General features: G+C 34.7%; 1 protein-coding gene and 1 non-coding gene across 28 annotated transcripts in view; one reads left to right on the top strand and one right to left on the bottom strand.

Annotated features, from left to right (window-relative positions):
• Positions 1–16,682, top strand: part of CD55 (CD55 molecule (Cromer blood group)) — a 28,649-nt gene extending 11,967 nt beyond the window's left edge. For 8 of the 27 annotated variants that reach the window (XM_025286149.3, XM_044943248.2, XM_025286146.3 and 5 more), the window contains 5 exons: positions 2,653–3,363; positions 6,844–6,864; positions 12,030–12,102; positions 14,135–14,232; positions 15,478–16,682. In XM_025286149.3, the coding sequence (XP_025141934.2) occupies positions 2,653–3,363; positions 6,844–6,864; positions 12,030–12,102; positions 14,135–14,189 (860 nt within the window). In that variant the 3' untranslated portion in view covers positions 14,190–14,232; positions 15,478–16,682. Of the gene's footprint in view, positions 1–2,652; positions 3,364–6,843; positions 11,292–12,029; positions 12,103–14,134; positions 14,233–15,477 lie in introns of those variants that run through there. The other 19 variants (XM_044943255.2, XM_025286151.3, XM_025286153.3 and 16 more) reach the window with 16 other exon arrangements.
• On the bottom strand, positions 6,576–6,647 carry TRNAC-ACA. The gene has a single exon. It is a non-coding gene; the product is annotated as a tRNA-Cys (tRNA).
• Positions 16,683–19,278: the final 2,596 nt, after the last annotated feature.

The raw sequence follows: 19,278 nt of genomic DNA, 5'->3' as shown, positions 1-19,278 counted from the left end.
TAAAATGAAAAGCAAAATTCTCTTCTAGTCCTACCCTCAGAAGTAGCCACTGTTTACAAATTTTTGTATTTTATTCTAGGAAATAAATATACATACACATATTTCTTTTAAAAATCATATTAATGATATGGATATATTATTTACTTAACCAGTCTCCTATTGAAGGGAATTCAGTATCTGTTCTAGTTTTTAAAAAAAATATTTTAAAAAAGGTTCTACAGTAAATATTATTGTGTTCCTTGTATCTGTGCAAATACATTATTTGCCATAAATTCCTTGCAGTGTAATTACAATATCAAAGATATATGCATTTAAACTTTTGATAGATGTTACCAATATTGTTTCAAAAGAAACTGTACCAATTTACTGTCCCAGTAATATTGCATATTTGTTCTCTGTACCATTAATGATAATGGTTATTATGATGTGAAGATGTGATAGTTAAAAGGTGTAAATTTCATTTAATGGTTTGAATTCATTTAAAGTGAGTAAATTTTGATATTTTAGATTTTAGCCATATGATCCACTTCATATTTATTTCCCCTATTTTATTAAATAATCAGCTATCTAGAATTTACAACTCTATGGTAATGCTCAAGGATGTCATGGCAGGCCAATGCTGGCATGACAAGAACTACAAAACCTGGGTAGATTTTTTTTAAACCATATTTTAAAGGCAAAAATTGTTGCCTCAGGGGAATAACTAGGGCTGAATGAACTAAAATTCTGAATGAAGGCAAATGATTCTGATGTGCACCTAGGCTGAGGATCCATCTTGAACCAGATAAAAGACCATTGCTCTCAGTAGTTATGGTTAGCTAGGATAACACACTGGAAACTGGAAATCCTCAAATGCTGACCCAGTTTTTCCTAAGAGCCATTTGTGGATTTCTAGGAATGCAGGTGAGACTGGGGAGCTAGACCCCAAGCTGCCAAAGTACAAAATGAGATCTTCCTGAAGCTTATGGTATTTGGACAACAAATCCATCACAAAAACAGGCTTGTATCAAGCATACAGTTAGCGTCCTTCTTACAACATTTAAGCTCATTTTGAAGCTTTGTGGAGAGAGAGGCTGTGTTGCTAGAGAGGGCACTGCTGAAGAATAGACTTGGATCTCCCACAGTCTCTCAGGGCTGAGGAAAAAAGATGCACTTCCAAGCAGCAAAAGTAGATTGAGTCATATGGAAACTGTAACCCCCCTCAGTCCTCATAGGCTGAGGATGTGATCAGAGCAAACCAATCTGCCTATCAGAAAAGGATACCCTCCCTTTGGAAGATCATATCATCTGAATTTTATACAATGTATTGCATACAATAAAAAAATTATTAAGATATGGAGAGACGCAAGAAATTATAACCAAATTAGGAGAAATGAAAAGCAAATAATAAAAATCTAGGTAATTGAGTTAGCAGACAAGGACTTTAAGTGATTAATATATTCAAGATACTAATGGAAAAGATAGAGAACTTCAACAGAGATTTGGAGTCTGTAAAATGGAGTAAAATAGACGTTCTTCAATGGGAAAATATAGTATCTGAGCAGCACAGTAGGCAGGTTTAACAGCAATTTGGACATAGCAGGAGACGTTATTGGGAACTGGAAGAAAAGTTAATTAAAACTGAAGAACAAGGAGAAAAATGAAAGTAAAATACAGACCAAATTTAAGAGACATTTGAGATATGACTGTTCTAATTATGATTAAAAAAATAGAGGCGAGAAAGAGAGGGAGAGAAGCATAAGTAATACACTAAGAGATAATGACTGAAAAATTTCCCAAAGTGATGAAATATATCAACCAAGAGATTCCAAAAACTTTCAGGACTCTAAGCAGAATAAAAATAAAACCATCTCCAGGCACCTCATTAGTAAAACTTTTTGGAAATTCATTCATTTTACAGATGAGAAAACTGAAGCTTAGAGAAGTGGACAGCAGTCTTTAATATCTGGTCAAACAGGCTTACACACTGCTCAGTACTTTATGAGGGAGATTGGATCAGCAACCCAAAGTCAAACAGACCTAAAATTTTAATGTTAGATTGGTGACTCTCAGAATAATCTGCACTTCAGATATTTGTTATCTCACCTAAAATCCAAAGAGGAACTAAACTTTTTTCTGTGTAAGTTTGGTAACCAACACAAGAGGAGAAAAGGGATTTACTGTAGCCTGATTGAATTTATTGCTTTAAAAGAGAAGTGAAACAAAACAAGTTCCCAAGGTCACTAACATGTCCTGACCACTTTGAAAAAAGTGACTCTGTTGTGCTTATCTTTGTTGCTTCAAGGTTGCATCCTGTTCTTCTTTGGTCTTGGCATGAGGGAAAGAGGACAATTTATGAGAAAAACTCTTTATTTGAGGGGTATTAAGAATGAGATCACTGCCAGTTCTGACTTTGATTTCCTTTTTCAAATAGAAAACAGTTTTAGGAATCTCAATATTACTTTGGTTGCCTATAGGTGCAACTTATTTCAAAGCAAAGATAATATATAGCATTTCAGTTCCTTGGGAAAGACATGAGAATACTTGGTTTCCTAAAAGTCATAGTTAGATTTTTGTAGGGAAAGAGAAGAGTCAGAGCAAACAATTGGTTCCTAAATCTTAACTTGGACAGCATTATTTACCTAATTTTATTATAACATTTTTCTTCTACAGAAACTGATGTCATACCAACAGTTCCGAAATCCACTGAAGTAAATGTTCCAGGTACCAAAGTCCTATCAACTCCTCAGAAACCCACCACAGTGAATGTTTCAGCTACAGAAACCCCACCAACTCCTCAGAAACCCACCACTGTAAATGTTTCAGCTACAGAAACCCCACCAACTCCTCAGAAACCCACCACAGTGAATGTTTCAGCTACAGAAACCCCACCAACTCCTCAGAAACCCACCACTGTAAATGTTCCAACTACAGAAACCCCACCAACTCCTGAGAAATTCATCACAATAAATTCTTCAGCTACAAAGGCCCCACTAGTTTCTCAGACATACACCACTGTAAATGTTCCAGCTACAAAGGTCCCATCACCTCCTCAGAAACCTTCCACAGCAAATGGTTCTGCTACAACAGCCTGGAATTCCCCAATATCAAACACTGTCTCTACAGCAGCTCAGAATCTCCTCATGGCAAATGCTTCTGAAACCACACCAACAACCCAAAGATTCACCCCAGCAAAATCTTTACTTACACAGAATCTTAAAACTACACAAAAGTCCACTTCTGTACATACGACTAAGGGTCTCCGTATAACACAAAGATTGACCTCTGCTCGTGTTACAGCAGCAAAAAGTACAGCTGTTCCCAGGACAACCCCGCGTTTTCATGCAACAGGCACACCTAAAGGAAGAGGAAGCGCTCCTTCAGGTCAGTTGACTCAGTCCAGGTTTCCACATATGGATTTTATGTGCCATGGTAGAAATTTCAAATTCATCAGGGTTAAAAAATTAAGTAGTCTCTGGTTTATTGTAGGCAGAGTTTCTTCATAGCAATGTTCTGACTTTAAACTTTGGATTGTGCTAGAGCATACCTTTAAGAAAGAAATATTTTTGCAATGATATAGAAAAAGGTTGTGGTGTCATAAAAGCAATTCTAAATTACCATCAGTAAAAAAATGCTGCTTTTCATGTTAGCTTTAGGGAGCCACTGAATTCCTCATGATCCCTCAAAGAACCAAGTGTGTATAATCCTTTAGGTTGATTTCTAGGTCTGATTCAATGACAGAGACTCATCCATCAAGCATGCTAAAGGAACTCTCCAGATTCCCTAGAGTTGCTGATTTGGTTAAGTACCTTAATAGTATCTTCTAAGTAATTAAAAACACAGAGTTCTTTGATAGCTTTCAGGTTAACTCTTTAAATGACAGTTTTTATGAAAGCAGAGTAACATATGCTTTAGATTTCAAGAAAACCTACTGAGTGAATGAAACCCATCTAATTAATGCTTTTTCAGACTACCAGGATGTCTTCTTATTTTACAACTTGCTTAATGAATAGTCTTTTTTATAGACACTCTTGTTCCTTAATAGAGATATGTGGATTTTTGGTTGTTTTTATCCGTTTGTTTTTATCTTTTTTTTTAAATCTCAATACGACTGAGCCAAGAGGTAATTTTTAGAATTATTTTAACTTTTCATTGACATCAACACACAGAAAATTGTACAAAATATACATATAAGGCTTAATAACTTTCCTAAAGCAAATATCAGTGTAACTACCACATATGTCAAGAAATAGAGCAGCATCAGCCCCTCACCTTCCAGATGCTCTGTGATTCTGAACTCCGTTCCCTGACTTCTCCAGCCAGTGAAACTGTGGCTTTCTGCTTTCTGTGCCAAGTGGCCTAGGGATTTCTCCCTGCTGCGTGCAGGCAAATCCCACTCCCTGCAGCTCATCTGCTGCCTGAGCTCTCTCAGCTTTGATTTATTTCTGCCTGAGTTAGTTTGTTCTTCATGTCTTCAAATAGCTATCATTGTTGTTTTTTCAGTACATTGTCCAAATTTCATAAATTTCCATGCTCAAGCTCATTTGGCCATTACCCAGAATCTTTAAGAACTTAAAACATTACAGATATTATTGTGGAAATTTCCTTTGTATGTTTCTTTATTCCTTTGGGTAAAAGGTCAAATACATAAAATCTCATATATGTATGAGTTCATATTAGTTCCCTTTTTAAAAAAGGGAACCTCAATTCCTGCCTGTTTTTTTTTCCTGCTTCTTTAAAAAATTTTTTATCAAAGTATTGTTGATTTACAATGTTGTGTTCATTTCTTCCATACAGCAAAGTGACTCAGCTTATATATATAAATCCCAACCTTCTAATTTATCTCTCCCTCCAACCTTTTCCCGTTGGTAACCATAAGTTTTGTGTTCTAAGTCTGTGATTCTGTTTCTGTTTTGTAAATAAATTCATTTGTATCATTTTTTTCTTTTTAGATTTCATAATATGTGATATCACATGATGTTTGTCTTTGTCTGACTTCACTCAGTGTGACAATCTAAAGGTCCATCCATGTTGCCGCACATGGCATTGTTTCATTCTTTTTATGGCTGAGTGATACTCCATTGTATATATGTACTGCATCTTCCTTACGCTTTCCTCTGTTGATGGACATTTAGGCTGCCTCTGTGTCTTGTCTATTGTGAACAGTGCTGCAGTGAACATTGGGGTGCATATATCTTTTCATATTAGAATTTTTATCTTTTCTGGATCTATATTCAAGAGTATTGGGGATCATGTGGCAACTGGACTATCTTAGTAGCTCAGCTGGTAAAGAATCCGCCTGCAATGCAGGAGACCCTGGTTTGATTCCTGGGTCGGGAAGATCCCCTGGAGAAGGGCTAGTCTACCTACTCCAGTATTCTTGGGCTTCCCTGGTGGCTCAGGTGGTAAAGAATCTGCCTACAGTGCAGGGGACCTGGGTTCGATCCCTGGGTTGGGAAGATTACTTGGAGAAGGGCATGGCAACCTGCTCCAGTAATCTTGTCTGGAGAGTCCCCATGGACAGAGCAGCCTGGTGGAAGTCCATGGGTTCGCAAAGAGTGGGGCACGACTGACGGACTAAGCACACACACACAGCAACACTAAGTTTTTTAAGGACTCTCCATACTGTTCTCCATAGTGGGTGTACCAATTTACATTCCCACCAACAGTGTAGAATGGTTCCCTTTTCTCTACATCCTTTCCAGCATTTATTGTTTGTAAACTTTTTGATCTTGGCCATTCTGACGGATGTGAGATGGTACCTCATTGCGCAAGCTCCCTCTCTGTGTTTTTATTCTTATGCTACATGTATGTCACTATAAGTAGTACATATTATAGCTTTGCATGTTTTTTTTATAATTTGCGTAAACAGTATGTCATATGTTTCATTACCAAACTTGACTTTTTGCACTCAACATTGCTTTTGTGGCTTATATTGATCCAATTAGATTCAGTTCATTAATTTTAACATTTATATGTGGTTACTGACTTCTTAAAATTTTACAACATCTCTGGCCCTAAAAATTTTAGGTTGAATATATAGGTTTAATAGGGCAAGGTAAAGAGAAACAAGTTCACTTAGTATAAATTTGTTATAGCGCTAACTGTGTTGAAATACTTTTTTCTGCATGAATATGATAATTTAACAAATTTAACAAACTTTTCAATTATTTTAAATGATTATGATAAAAATACAGTGAATATTTGGGATCAAATTTCTCTCATATACAATTAATTTACCCTTTAAATATTGTATGCCTTTTCTGCTTTTATTGAAAAAATAGTAGTAGCTACTACTGAGTGTAATCCATAGTGCATGTACCATGCACCTTCCATTTGTCAGTGTTGGTCCTTGCCATCAAGTCATATAACCAAATTTACATAGTGTTTGTTTCAGTATTCAATAACTCTTTAATCACATTTTATGTTTCTATTGTTGACTGACTTTGTTTAATAGAAAAGAAAGAAAGTGAAGTCACACAGTCATGTCCAACTCTTTGTGACACCATGGACTGTAGCCTACCAGGATCCTCAGTCCATGGGATTTTCCAGGCAAGAGTACTGGAGGGGGTTGCCATTTCCTTCTCCAGGGGATCTTCCCAACCCAGGGATTGAACCTGGGTCTCCTGCATTGTAGGCAGACACTTTACCATCTGAGCTACCAGGGAAGCCCTTGTTTAATAGAGAGAGATACTAATGTGTGTTACTTGATTGTTAGTAATATGATTGCTTTCATTAATTTATTTATAATTGTTTCTTTTTAAATACAGTTGATTGATAAATATATATTTATTGAATTGCTAGCAAATCAATGACTTTAAAACAGTTTTACTTTTGTAATTCTTTCCTTTTTTCCTTCTTTAGTTGCTAGCACCGTTGCATCGGGTAAGTGTGACTCTCTGAGAGTTCGCAGAATTTGTCATCGCTTTCGGATATATAATTCCTGGAAAAGAATATTGTTTTTTTACTGTCTTTGTTGTTGCTGTTCAGTCACTAAGTCGTGACCAACTCTTTGTGATCCCATGGACTGTAGCATGTCAAGCTCCTCTGTCCTCCACTATCTCCCAGAGTTTGGTCAAATTCATGTCCATTGAGTTGTTGATACTGTCTTAGGGATACTATCAGAATACAGTATGTGTGGGTGCCAAAGAGAAAACAGGTAAAGACATCTTATCGACATGTTTGTGGGCACCGTTAGGTACTCAGTATGTTAGAGTACTCACTATGTTAAGAACATTTCCCACCATGTTCTTGTTCCAGGGTAATTTTAGGAGAACTTCAAATCATTTGGCCAATCAGTCAAGTATTATTGCATGCCTAGTGGCTCACTGCATCTCATTTTAGTGCCTAAGAATCACAAGAGGAGAGAGTTATCAATACAGTTTCTATCTTCAAGTGTTTTATAACTAATTGTAAACTACTCATTGACTATTTCTAGATTTGTCCTGTCCCAAGTAAAACAAAGAATGTTACTTTTGGCTATATCTTCTTCCTTTTCCTTTCCCTGTCAGTGGTTTAAAGTAAAGTTTCTCTAGAAAATGCTCTGTTGCTGTAGGCATGAGACCAAAAACATACCTGTTGTTGCAGTTTCTTCTATCATTTGGTCCAGTCCATTTTTGTTCGTAAATATATCATCTGATGTTATGTATTAACAAGATTAATAAGATGGTAAGAGAAATGTCTGTTTAGAAGCTATACAGCTAAATTGGCATATTGATAAGTAATGTCTAATGGAAAATACACATAAAAATTTGCAAAAAACACTTTGATTTATGTGTTTATAAGCTGAAAGCTCATCTTATGCATGCATGAATTAGCCATGTGACTATGAAACTGAAAGTAATACTTGCTTTTATTATTTTCATTGTTACTTATTATAGTTTTTATGTTTTAGGCAAAACTTTTTTAAGCTAAAAGATTTATTTTGAAAGATTCCAACAGTTGCAATTCATTTTGTCCATTCTATATTTTAAATAAAAATAAATGTATTCTAAGTGAAAAATCTCATGATCTAATGGCTTAATGACATTTTTAATAGATGAAGTTAAAATTTAATAGATGCACTTTTTCTTACCAGCTCAATGGCATTCAGTGAAGATTTGAGGGTGCTTATTATTTTCTCTGAAATTCTTTAAGTATATATTGTGTGATTTTTCCAGAAACTTTCTCTTAGGGTTAGTTGTAATTCCAACCTGTGCTCAAAAATAAAGAGGAATTCCTTCCCTCTTATATCAGACATATGGTAATATTTTTCTTTGGGATCTTACACTTATAAAACATAAACCTGAAAATTATCTTTACTTCTTAAATGTATTGTGAATGAGGTCACTTTTCTCATTTTAAAGATAAACTTGACAACAAGGAAATTGCTTTTATTGATTCCACTGCAATGCACAGGAGTGACACAAATGATATTAGAACTTTGCATTTGAATGCAAAAACTTTGAATTTTTTCCTGTTTAATTTTGCCAAGAAATAGAGACTGACTGCTCATCTCAGAACTTTATCTGCTGTTTAAGTGAAGCCTGCCTTGTGATTTTCTTTAAAAAATTTTATTTATTTATTTTTGACTGTCTTGGGTCTCAGTTGCCACATGTGAGATCTTCGTGGTGCAAGGGCTTTATAATTTGCTGTCCATGGGCTGTCTGATTGAGGCCTAGTTGCTCCAAAGCATGTGGGATGTTTAGTTCCCTGTCTAGGGATCAAATCCGCATCCCCTGCATTGGAAGGCATATTCTTAACCACTGGACCTCCAGTGATAACCCTGCAAGGTGATTTTTAAAGTTATTCTCTGCTGTGTATTAGTGTATTTTCCAAAAACAATGTTTTTTTTTTTTATTACCCTCTCCCCCTCAAGGATCTTGTAAGTCATTTTTTCCTAATCATCCCTATAAAATATTAATACTATAGATATAATATAAATCTATTTATGTACTGTATGCACATCTGTACTTTATATGTAAAAAGTAAAAAAAAACAAAATCAAACTTTTTCCCCTTTAGGGATGATACCAACCCCACTGAGAATACATGCTGTATATAGTTGTGGGGTTTTCTGTTTGTTTTTGTTGACAGTATTTTACAGAAGGATGACTTGTGCTTTGGAGTCAGTCAGATCTTGGTTTCAATCTTGTTTTGGACTTTTTTTTTTTTTTTCCATTTAATAATTACTCAACCCAAGTGATTTACTTAATCTCTCTGAGTCTCAATTTTTTCATTTATGAGATGGTGATCATGATTCTTATTTAAAGTCTTGGAAGCTTAATGAAATATGGGTTGTGAAAACTACTGGCATAGTGCTAAAAATTGGGTAAATCTCAGCTTTAATAATTCTTTATTATTTTTCACTATTATCTTTCTGAGATGGATTTCTGACAATTTTATCGTTCCCTCTGGCCACAGCAGAGAATCAGATAGCCCTTTATTAGAGTGACATGTGCATCTTGGGTCGGTGGTAAGGACTGCACTGAAACATCCGTGTATTATTTCATTTACTTCTCACAGCAGTCCTGTAATGTGGCTGCGTCCCACCTTGTAGCTGAGAGGAACTGTGGCTGTGCAAGATTCTTAACTTGCCCAAGGTCACACAGCTATTAGGCACTTGAATAGAGGGAGATGATTAGTTTCCTTAGCACTCAGTGCTTGAAAGGGTAGAAAAATTCTTTTCCTAGATCTATACAACTCAAATTTAACAATTAAGATAGTCCTGATTCTTTATAAGTGTTGCTTTTTTCCCCTTCATTGCTGAAATCCTATGTTGTTACACTCATAAGCTGCTTGTAGGAATTAGTAATAGTAAAGAAAAAAAAAATTAAGAGTGCTCAGTGAAGTATCTAAAGTACTTTTTCTTTTAAATATCACATGCTTATTTACTTATGCTTTTATTTTAAATAGGATTATAAGGAAGAACAAAACCTATTCACAGCTTTCTTAGTTTTTCATAGTACAGAGAGTGCATTTCCACTTTATGGCATGTGTGTAAGTGAGACCTTTTGAAATGACTGGATGAATCCACATTTCTTCAGGAAAGGAGGCAGCCTCATTCTGATTTGAGTTGTTCAGGAATGGAGATAATACTCTGTATATTAATGTAATACCCATCTAATACAAATTTAGTTTGAGTAATCTCAGGTATTTTTATCGAGAAGATTATGAACAGTTAAAATCATGGATCTTTACTATTTACAAGTACCATGCCAGTTATTGGAGATAATGTGCTAATATGTGACAAACTGCTCTGCACTGTTTTAAGTACTAGGTAAATATATTTCTACATAATGGGGAACATTACTAAAATACTCCTTTTACTTAGAGAAAAACATTTCTAAAATTCTGTGCTTTTCCTACCCAAATGCTCCTTAATGACACTGGAATCATAATCTTAATTTCATTTATAATATTATAGTTTCATTTATCCCAGGTTGTTGTTGTTGTTCAGTCGCTCCTACTCTTTGCTACTCCAGGGACTGTAGCACACCAGGCTTCCCTGTCCTCCACTATCTCCTGAAGTTTGGTTTGCTCAAGTTCACCTTTATTTAGTCAGTGATGCTGTCTAACCAAGTTGGCCTAAATTGTTTTAGTCTTAAATTAGTACTTATTCACCTTTGGGTGAATTTTAGATCATAAACTATTGCTTTTATAAAGTTTTCTTTGTTTTAATTTGCAAAATAGTATTCTCATTAATTATTAATTGAGGAATTATTTATTTAGAATTATACTTCTCATATTTCTGTAGTTTGCATTGGTTTTCTGTTAAAACATAAACATTTACACTTTCTTTTAGAATCACATATATGTGCTGACCAGTGTTCTAAGAATATTCCCACTTTTGTCATCCAAACATTTGGGATCACTTTAAAATTTTTCGATCTTCATTTATCATTCAAATTGAAAATGGGATTTTTCTGCAACATTTGAAAATGGTGGGATTAATGGGAAGTGGTAAAACAAAAAGAAACCCCAAATTTTGAAGGAGCCATGACTTATTTTATTAGTGTAATCTTTTAAATTAATGCTATGGTGCTAAGGAATCAATTAAAGAAATTGGGTAAAATACTGTAAATTCTGTGGTAGAAACAGCTGTTTTTAAAATTATGTATCCACATGGCAGCTCAATTATGCGACATTTATTGTATTTTGCTGATTTGAAACTGGACACACTTGTTAGTCACATTAGCTTCAGTTGCTTTTCTAGTATCATTTATACTTTGTAGTACAGATCAAAAAAATAGAGTTCAAGGATTTGGGAGGGTGTAGACTTAGCAGCAGCAGCAGCAGCAGTGAGGAGGAAAAGGGATACTCAGGTGGTGAGGAGAAAAGGCAGTGACTGGTTTTAAGAAGAAAATTTATGTGTAAAAATCAAGGTATAAAAAATTTTTTTTTACTGTTGATCAAATTATTTCATCAATTATTTGTTGTTGTTCCACTCAAAATAGTGCATTTAATATTGAAAGTAAATACCAGTTTCCCTAAATGAAATTTTATCTGCAATAGACTAAACACTGGAAAGCATTTCTGTAGTTTTACTCTCTGTGCCCAGATACTGATGCCTTTCCTATGATGGAGAAAGGCCTACATCTCTGTTACCTTTACTATGAACTGAGTAAATGGCCTTGCCATTAACCGCATGTGGAAGCTTCACCTTTCTCAGACTCAATTTAATTATCTACAAAATAAATGTGAACTCCAAGACATCTTCTAGTGCTGAAATTGTACATAGTATAATGTTTAAATAATCAGTGATCAAATAATTTAAAATTAAGCATGGTGGGGTTGAAACATTTTAGAATCCTCTCAAATCTGTCAGATTTTATTTGAGCATTGTGATACTTCATTTTAAATATTTCATTTTCCCTTGAAAGAAAACAGGATAAAGAACATGTAGATCTTACTGTCAAACTTGTGACATAAGCAAGCAAGCAAAATATAATTCAAGTCTCCTGTTTTTTCTTGAACTTACCTGATAATCAGTATGTTTGTCATTGTGAATTACACTGTATATGTAATTGCTCATTTCTATATTGGTTAACTTACCATTTTTTCCCCCTCAAGGATGTGTTGCTGTTACTGTAATAATTGGTATCATAATTCTAGTCAAAATTTTCTGGGACAGTGGAAAATCAGGGTGAGCAAAAATTCTGATGATTTTTAAAAATTTGTTCTTACCTTTTTTCCAGTAAAACTTGACACTATAACAGTAGATAACTTTCTAAGCTTAATTGTATTTTTTGACATGCTATATCTTTATTCCTTTTGTCTGTATTTACTATTTTGGATGAATGGCCTGTCTTTTTAAAAAAATTTAGATATCTCAGTATATACAAGAACATTAAGTGATTTGAAAGCCAAAGTCTCATCACAACCTATTGATCAACTCATCTTTTTTCTCTACATAGTAAAATTTATGAGTATCTGTATGTTGTACAGAAGTGAAAATGTCTAGAAAAAGAAACTCTAATGTATTGCTAAATTGCATGTGATCAGGCCTATGAATAAATCAGATTTATTAATAGATGTCAGTCTAGCCAAAGTCAGCCCAGTGGTTAAGAGGGCAGGTTCTAGACCCTAGCTGCTTGATTCCAATTCAGAGTCTACTGTTTACATGCCGTTTGACTGTGAGGAGCTTCACCTCTCTATGCCTCAGTTTTCCCATTCATAAAATGGGGGAAATAATAGTACCCACTTCATGAGATTGTAGTATCTTTTTTGTGGGATCAAATGAATCACCACCTGTAAAGGGGTTAGGATCTTACTTGGCACACAGTAAGCACTCAGGTGATAAAACAACGCAGAAAGAAAAAAAAAATCAGTACTTGAAATGTCTGATCTGCATTGAATATGCATGTGTTAAATATCAAGTCACGGTTGGCTCTGATATATCCTGTAGACAGAGTACTATTTAAATTGACCTTCTGTTTCGTAGATTTTATCATTCAGAAAACTAACTGCGGAGTTCACAGAGACTGAATTCTTTCTGAAGTGCCCTAAAGCCTGTCTATTTTTTCATTGCTTAAGAACAATTATATTTTAATGCTGTTACTCAATTGCCTTTTCAATTCTTTGGATGATGTATCTCCTTTTTAGCCTTCATGGCTCTTTCCCTTGTCTTTAAGTGAACCATATTATTTAAGCCTATTATAAGCTAAAGTATGAAAACATTCTTTAAATCATTAAGCAGTTCAGTCTTTTGCTAAAAGCATTTGGCCACTAGGTCCTATTTTTTTTGGCAGGTTTTATAGATATTTGCTTACTGTCGATAAAATACTCTAGATGTTTTAAGAGCAAATGTAGTAAAATATGACTTCAGATTTTTCTGAAACTTTTAAAGAATGTGCTTTATAGCTCAGTATAAATAATAGAATTCTAAGTCATATAAAGTGAGTTAGGTTGATACAGATGCCTCCTCAAGACTATTTTGGAAAAAAGAATAAAGCATGTTTTTCTGTACTTCCTTACATTTAGTCCAGTTCTGCTTTTGAATTGGAGCATTATCAGTATAATTCTCAAGCCAATATTCCAGGGCTTGTTAGGTTGAGGGGGAAGGAATGGAATGAGTTTGCTGGGGGCTTTCTCTTGGCTATCATCAGTTTCTTCAGATATTTTGGTAAAATAATTGACCATGATATTTTTAATAGAATGAAAAGTGCTGAAATGTAGGAGGGAATATTTATGTTTTATTGGGATTTTGCTGTAAACCTAATTTTTCTATTTCTGAATCAGAGAAAATTCATGCAAAGCCCTAAGAAAGAATTTGCCTTTTTTTTTTTTTAATGTCCACTTAAAAACACTCCACTTGCCTTATTTTGAAAGTATAAGCTGTTGAGAGTAAGAGCTAACTTTATACAGTCTTTGTTATTCTCACAATTTTATGCTGATTTAATAAAATTTAATTTCCAATGAGACAGGGGAAAGAGCAAGTACGTGTGAAGGTGTCTCATACCTTACCTGTTGATCTTTTGTGTTTGCCTGTCCAAGGATTTATTTACATCTTTTAGAAGTGTTGGTATATATGATACATTTTAGCTTATAAAAAGAATGTGAATATAAACAAAATCTCATGTTGCTTTTTGATTGATTGTAAACAAATGCTCATGTTACTTTTTATTGAGCTTTAAACTTTCATAATCCAATCACTATTTTCCTTCTCTACTATTCAGCTCTTACCACACACATGAGAACACCAAAGCACTTAAGTTTCATGATTCACTGTAACTGGTGATGCTGCAGAAGTAAGACCTCTGGTAATTTACAAAAGGTATATGGTTCAGTAAAATTACATTTCTGTGTCTTGGAAAATGTCCATTAACACAATTGGCTTGGTATCTATCTGTGACTATTAAAGGACAATAGAGGTTTAAACCTCTATTATTGTTAGAATTGTTTTTCTTTGTTGAATGATTGACTAACACATTGATCTTTGTTAATGTGACATGTCTTCAGCCTTCCATTCTTCAGCAATATACCTATTATCTCATTCTGTGTTTTTTACTCAGTTGATTGAAATGTTTGGATGTTCACAATCCTGCAAATAATCTGGAAAAAGCAGAAGATTGATACATTAGGGCTTACAAATAGGAATGTTTTCATTGTGACTACTTGCATCATGAGATGGTTGGCTCATACTGTATTTGTTTCTCCCATTTGTAATATTTAAGAAATATAAAATCTATTTTAAAGAGTCTTGTTTATAAGTCATGTTTACAGATCTTATCTCTATTATGTTGTGAGTCAAAATTATCAAACAAAACTGACTTAATATGTATGTATGTGTGAAACTTTCTAGGTATCTTCTTTTGATTAAACTTTCTTCTATTCCAGGGAGTTTTCATTGATTTTTAATCTGAAAGTATCTTAGTTGAATCTAACTTGGCAATTAATCAAAAGAAACTAAAAACTCAAGTGTCATATTTTAGTTGGTGTTGCTTAAAGAATCCACCTGCAATACAGGAGACCTGGGTTTGATCCCTGAGTTGGGAAGAACCCCTGGAGAAGGGAATGGCTACCCACTCCAGTATTCTTGCCTGGAAAATTACATGGACAGAGAAGTCTGGCAGACTATAGTCCATGGGGTCACAAAGAGATGGATATGACTGAGTGACTAACACATTTTCATATCTGCTGCTGCTGCTGCTGCCTAGTCACTTCAGTCGTGTCCAACTCTGCAATCCTATGGACTGTAGCCCACCAGGCTCCTCTGCCCATGGAATTCTCCAGGCAAGAATACTGGAGTGGGTTGCCATGCCCTTCTCCAGGGGATCTTTCCAACCCAGGGATCGAATCCAGGTCTCCTGTACTGCAGGCAGATTCTTTACCACTGAGCCACCAGGGAACTATACTGGGTGGGATTGTCTATGCTCTATAACTACTAACTTTGCATTTATTTTTTGTACCCCAAATTAACTAACTATTCTAGTTCATGATTTATCACATAGTAATTAAAAAATGAATATATATAACCAGTAAGTAATTTTGGTTTTAACTTTTTTTTTCTTACTTTCAGGACATATGTGTATAACATTGACAATTTTGCTTATGATGCTAGAAACCGTGGCTAACTGAGCCAAAGAAGTTGAGAAGAAAGTGTTTTGCATGTTATCTTGTTTTTAAGATGCATAGGAATGTCCACGAAGCAAGGAAAGATGACTCTGTCCTGGAATCACATTCTCAACACTCCTAAGACCCTTGAAAATAGAACAATTCATAAGATTAAGAGTGATTACTTTCATAAAAGTGTGGGAAAGTGGAGAGATTTGTTCATGTTTAGAATGTGAGAAAGAAGGAAAAAAAGAATTTTTTTTCACCAAATATGTAATGTTATTTTTATTTATAAAAGACAAAAAATTAAAACAATTGGATATTGAAAACAATTGAACCAGTCTCTTATAAGGAAAATTGTCAAAAAGATAAAACACATTATACAATAATTTTCCTTGACTAAAGGGCATTTTCTACTTTTCTTATTCTATTAAAATGAGCCTGAATTAGTTGGCAGATTTTTTTAAAGGAAAAACATGCTGATGATCCAAGAGTGTTGAGTTTCTTGGGTTAGTTGGTGACAAAGGAAGAATACATAATGAAGGAATAAGTCTTCCTTTTTCATTAATTGCAGATAGTGAATTAGCCCCTTATTTGTAGATAGATCAGCTATAATTTTGTTAGAACAATTTTTTCTATTTGAAAAAATGCCCCCATGAAAGAGTGAAAGTTGTCTTAGATTGACTTAATGTCTTTAAAACTCTGTAGAGATATTGTAATATTAGTATAAGAAAAGATGATATATTTCTGAAGTGAGATATTCATATTCAAATTGTAAATCTTATTCTTTTGTAATATTGTTTAATTTATATTTATTTATGTTTTACATGTATATCAGAAAAAGTTCAAGGAGATATGTAAAGCAAAATTTATTTTCCCTAAGTAGAAATAACCACATTTTTGTCTCATGTAGTATTTGACATTTATTTTCTTGTGTAAATTATTTATAAATAAGGGAGCCCCTTCCTGCCTTTCATAGGAGTTTAGAATGCTGCCCTTTGGCCTAGTGAGAATCACTTTTAATGTGTTACTTGTTGTTGATTTAACTAAAGGCAATCACATCAGTTTCCAGATTCTTAATATGTTCTTGTCATCTTGCCACTTACATGTTAAGTGTTGGAATAGACTAGAATATATACATAAATAAATTTCACAATAATTATATTGTCACATTGCTTCATTGACTTTGTTGTTCAGTTCAGTTCTGTCGCTCAGTTGTGTCCGACTCTTTGCGACCCCATGAACCGCAGCACGCCAAGCCTCCATGTTCATCATTATCTCCTGGAGTTCACCCAAATCCATGTCCACTGAGTTGGTGATGCCATCCAACCATCTCATCCTCTGTTGTCCCCTTCTCCTCCTGCCCTCAATCTTTCCCAGCATTAGGGTCTTTTCAAATGAGTCAGCTCTTTGCATGAGGTTGCCACAGTATTGGAGTTTCAGCTTCAACATCAGTCCTTTCAATGAAAACCCAGGACTGATCTCCTTTCGGATGGACTGGTTGGATCTCCTACAGTCCAAGGGACTCTTAAGAGTCTTCTCCAACACCACAATTCAAAAGCATCAATTCTTCTGTGCTCAGCTTTCTTTATAGTCTTAACTCTCACATCCATACATGACCACTGGAAAAACCATAGCCTTGACTAGATGGTCCTTTGTTGACAAAGTAATGTCTCTACTTTTTAATACACTGTCTAGGCTGGTCATAACTTTCCTTCCAAGGAATAAGCGTCTTTTAATTTCATGGCTGCAATCACCTTCTGCAGTGATTTTGGAGCCCAGAAAATAAAGTTTGTTACTGTTTTCATTGTTTCCCCATCTATTTGTTGTTAAAGTGTTTTAAAATAAATTCCATAAGCATCATGACATTTCACTATAAATATTTAAATATGTATTTCCAACAATGAAGACTTTTTCCCTAACTAGCCACATCATCACAACTAACAAGATTAATGGTAATTTCCTAATAGTTTCTAATATTAGGAAATTCTTTTAACTTCCTTAAAAGTTCTGCAAATAGGCCAATGTCTATCTACTAATTCATTCATTTGTTAAACAGGAGGACCTACTCTATCTGCTGTGACAGTCTGTGCTTCCTGGGGTAGTAGCAAGGATAATGCTGATTTAGTTACTCAGAAAAATACCTAAGAGCCTACTCCATGCAGGTTATCACGTGCTAGGTGCTGCAGCTACCAAATGACTGTGCGGTATCTACCGACTTATCTACTTAGAAGAAGACCAAAACCATACATTTATTGAGAGAAAGAATGTAAAGTTATAAGTGTTACACTTGTACAGAATATAAGGAGTGCCTAAGCTATTTTTGCTAGGTGGTGGGCTGGGATCATTCAAGACTGTGCAAACTGAGAAAGGACAAATAGATGAGATTCACATGGCAGGATTGGGGACTGCAAATAGTGTGGCAAGCTCAAAGTAGGAAAGGCTTAGAGAGAGGACTATGGTGTGTCATATGTTTAGTGTAAAATAATAAATTCTGGATAGTTTATTTTGATGTGATTAAAAGTTGGAATCAATGGTCACAATGGTCTTGTAGCAAGAGTTTTAGATACTGGGAAACATTAAACTTTGACAATAAATTATACTGAGTTAGTCTTTACATCTTATTACTTAGATAAGGGTATAAGCTGAAAAATATCTAACAACAAGTTACACGAAGAAAATAATAATAGAAATAAGTATGTTAAGTATAATGGGATTTTCCTGTATGACTTATAATTTGTATCCTGTAATCATGAAGGTAAATAGTTTTATATTTTCCCAAGGTAAGCTCTTCTATAATATTATACTTTAATTGCCAAGATTGTATTATTGCTTTTACTCTTGAGACTGGTGCTTATTTGTTGTAGGAAATTATACTTGCTCACCACAGAAAGTTGTGTTTTATAGTATTTAACCCACAATTGCTATCAAATTTCTTGGAACATTTGAACATTAATTATTTTTGTCTTATCACACCTTGGCACTGTTTTTTAATCAATGCCCAAAGTAGATATGCCTTATTTTCCACACACCTACTTTGAGTGTTCTCTTCACCCCCTTGCCTAAGTTAAAAACTGCCTCTTCCCTAAGGTTGGTGAGTCCTTTGCAGCCCACTGCAATGGTGGCTGGTTTATTTTCAGACTGCAGATGCTTCAGTGTTCAGAGGTGGTGGTGTTTTCCTTGCTTCCCCTTGCCACTACTTCCATCTAAGGTCTCCCATATATTCTTTAAAAAATAATTATTCTTTTTACTCTGGTTTGTTAATTTTTTTACCTGTAGTTTTTCCTCTCCCAATTTCAAACAGCTAGCCAAATTTCAATTTTCCTTGCCACATGGAACAACATGGAAGCAGAAAATGTAAAGAAGCTTAAAGACAGTTCTCTTCCTTGTTCTGTTTTTTCTCTGAAATTCTGTGTTCTCATCATAGACTAAGTTGTGTGAAGGAAGGTAGAATCAGAACCAGGAAGAGAGAAGATCCTTGTAAACAACAAATAAAACACATGATGCTCACAATCTAGAAGTTTCCAATCCAAGCATCCTGACGGTTTCTGGGGTGGGGAGGTAAGGGGCAGGAAGTGAACCTTTTGAAGTTGGATATTTTGAAGTTAAGGTTAGCAGAATTTCTTAAAGGATTAGGTGAGCAGTTGAAAAAAAAAAAAAGGAGTCAAGGATGACACCAAGATTTTTAACCTGAGCAACAGAAGGGAAGAGGTTGCCACTTAGCAAGGAGAGACTTTTGTAACAGATCAGCAGTTTGCTTTTATAC

Source organism: Bubalus bubalis, chromosome 5 (genome assembly GCF_019923935.1).
Source record: "Bubalus bubalis isolate 160015118507 breed Murrah chromosome 5, NDDB_SH_1, whole genome shotgun sequence".
Taxonomy (NCBI): domain Eukaryota; kingdom Metazoa; phylum Chordata; class Mammalia; order Artiodactyla; family Bovidae; genus Bubalus; species Bubalus bubalis.
Note: the sequence above shows the minus strand (reverse complement) of the source record. Positions and strands in the feature narration are given on the sequence as shown.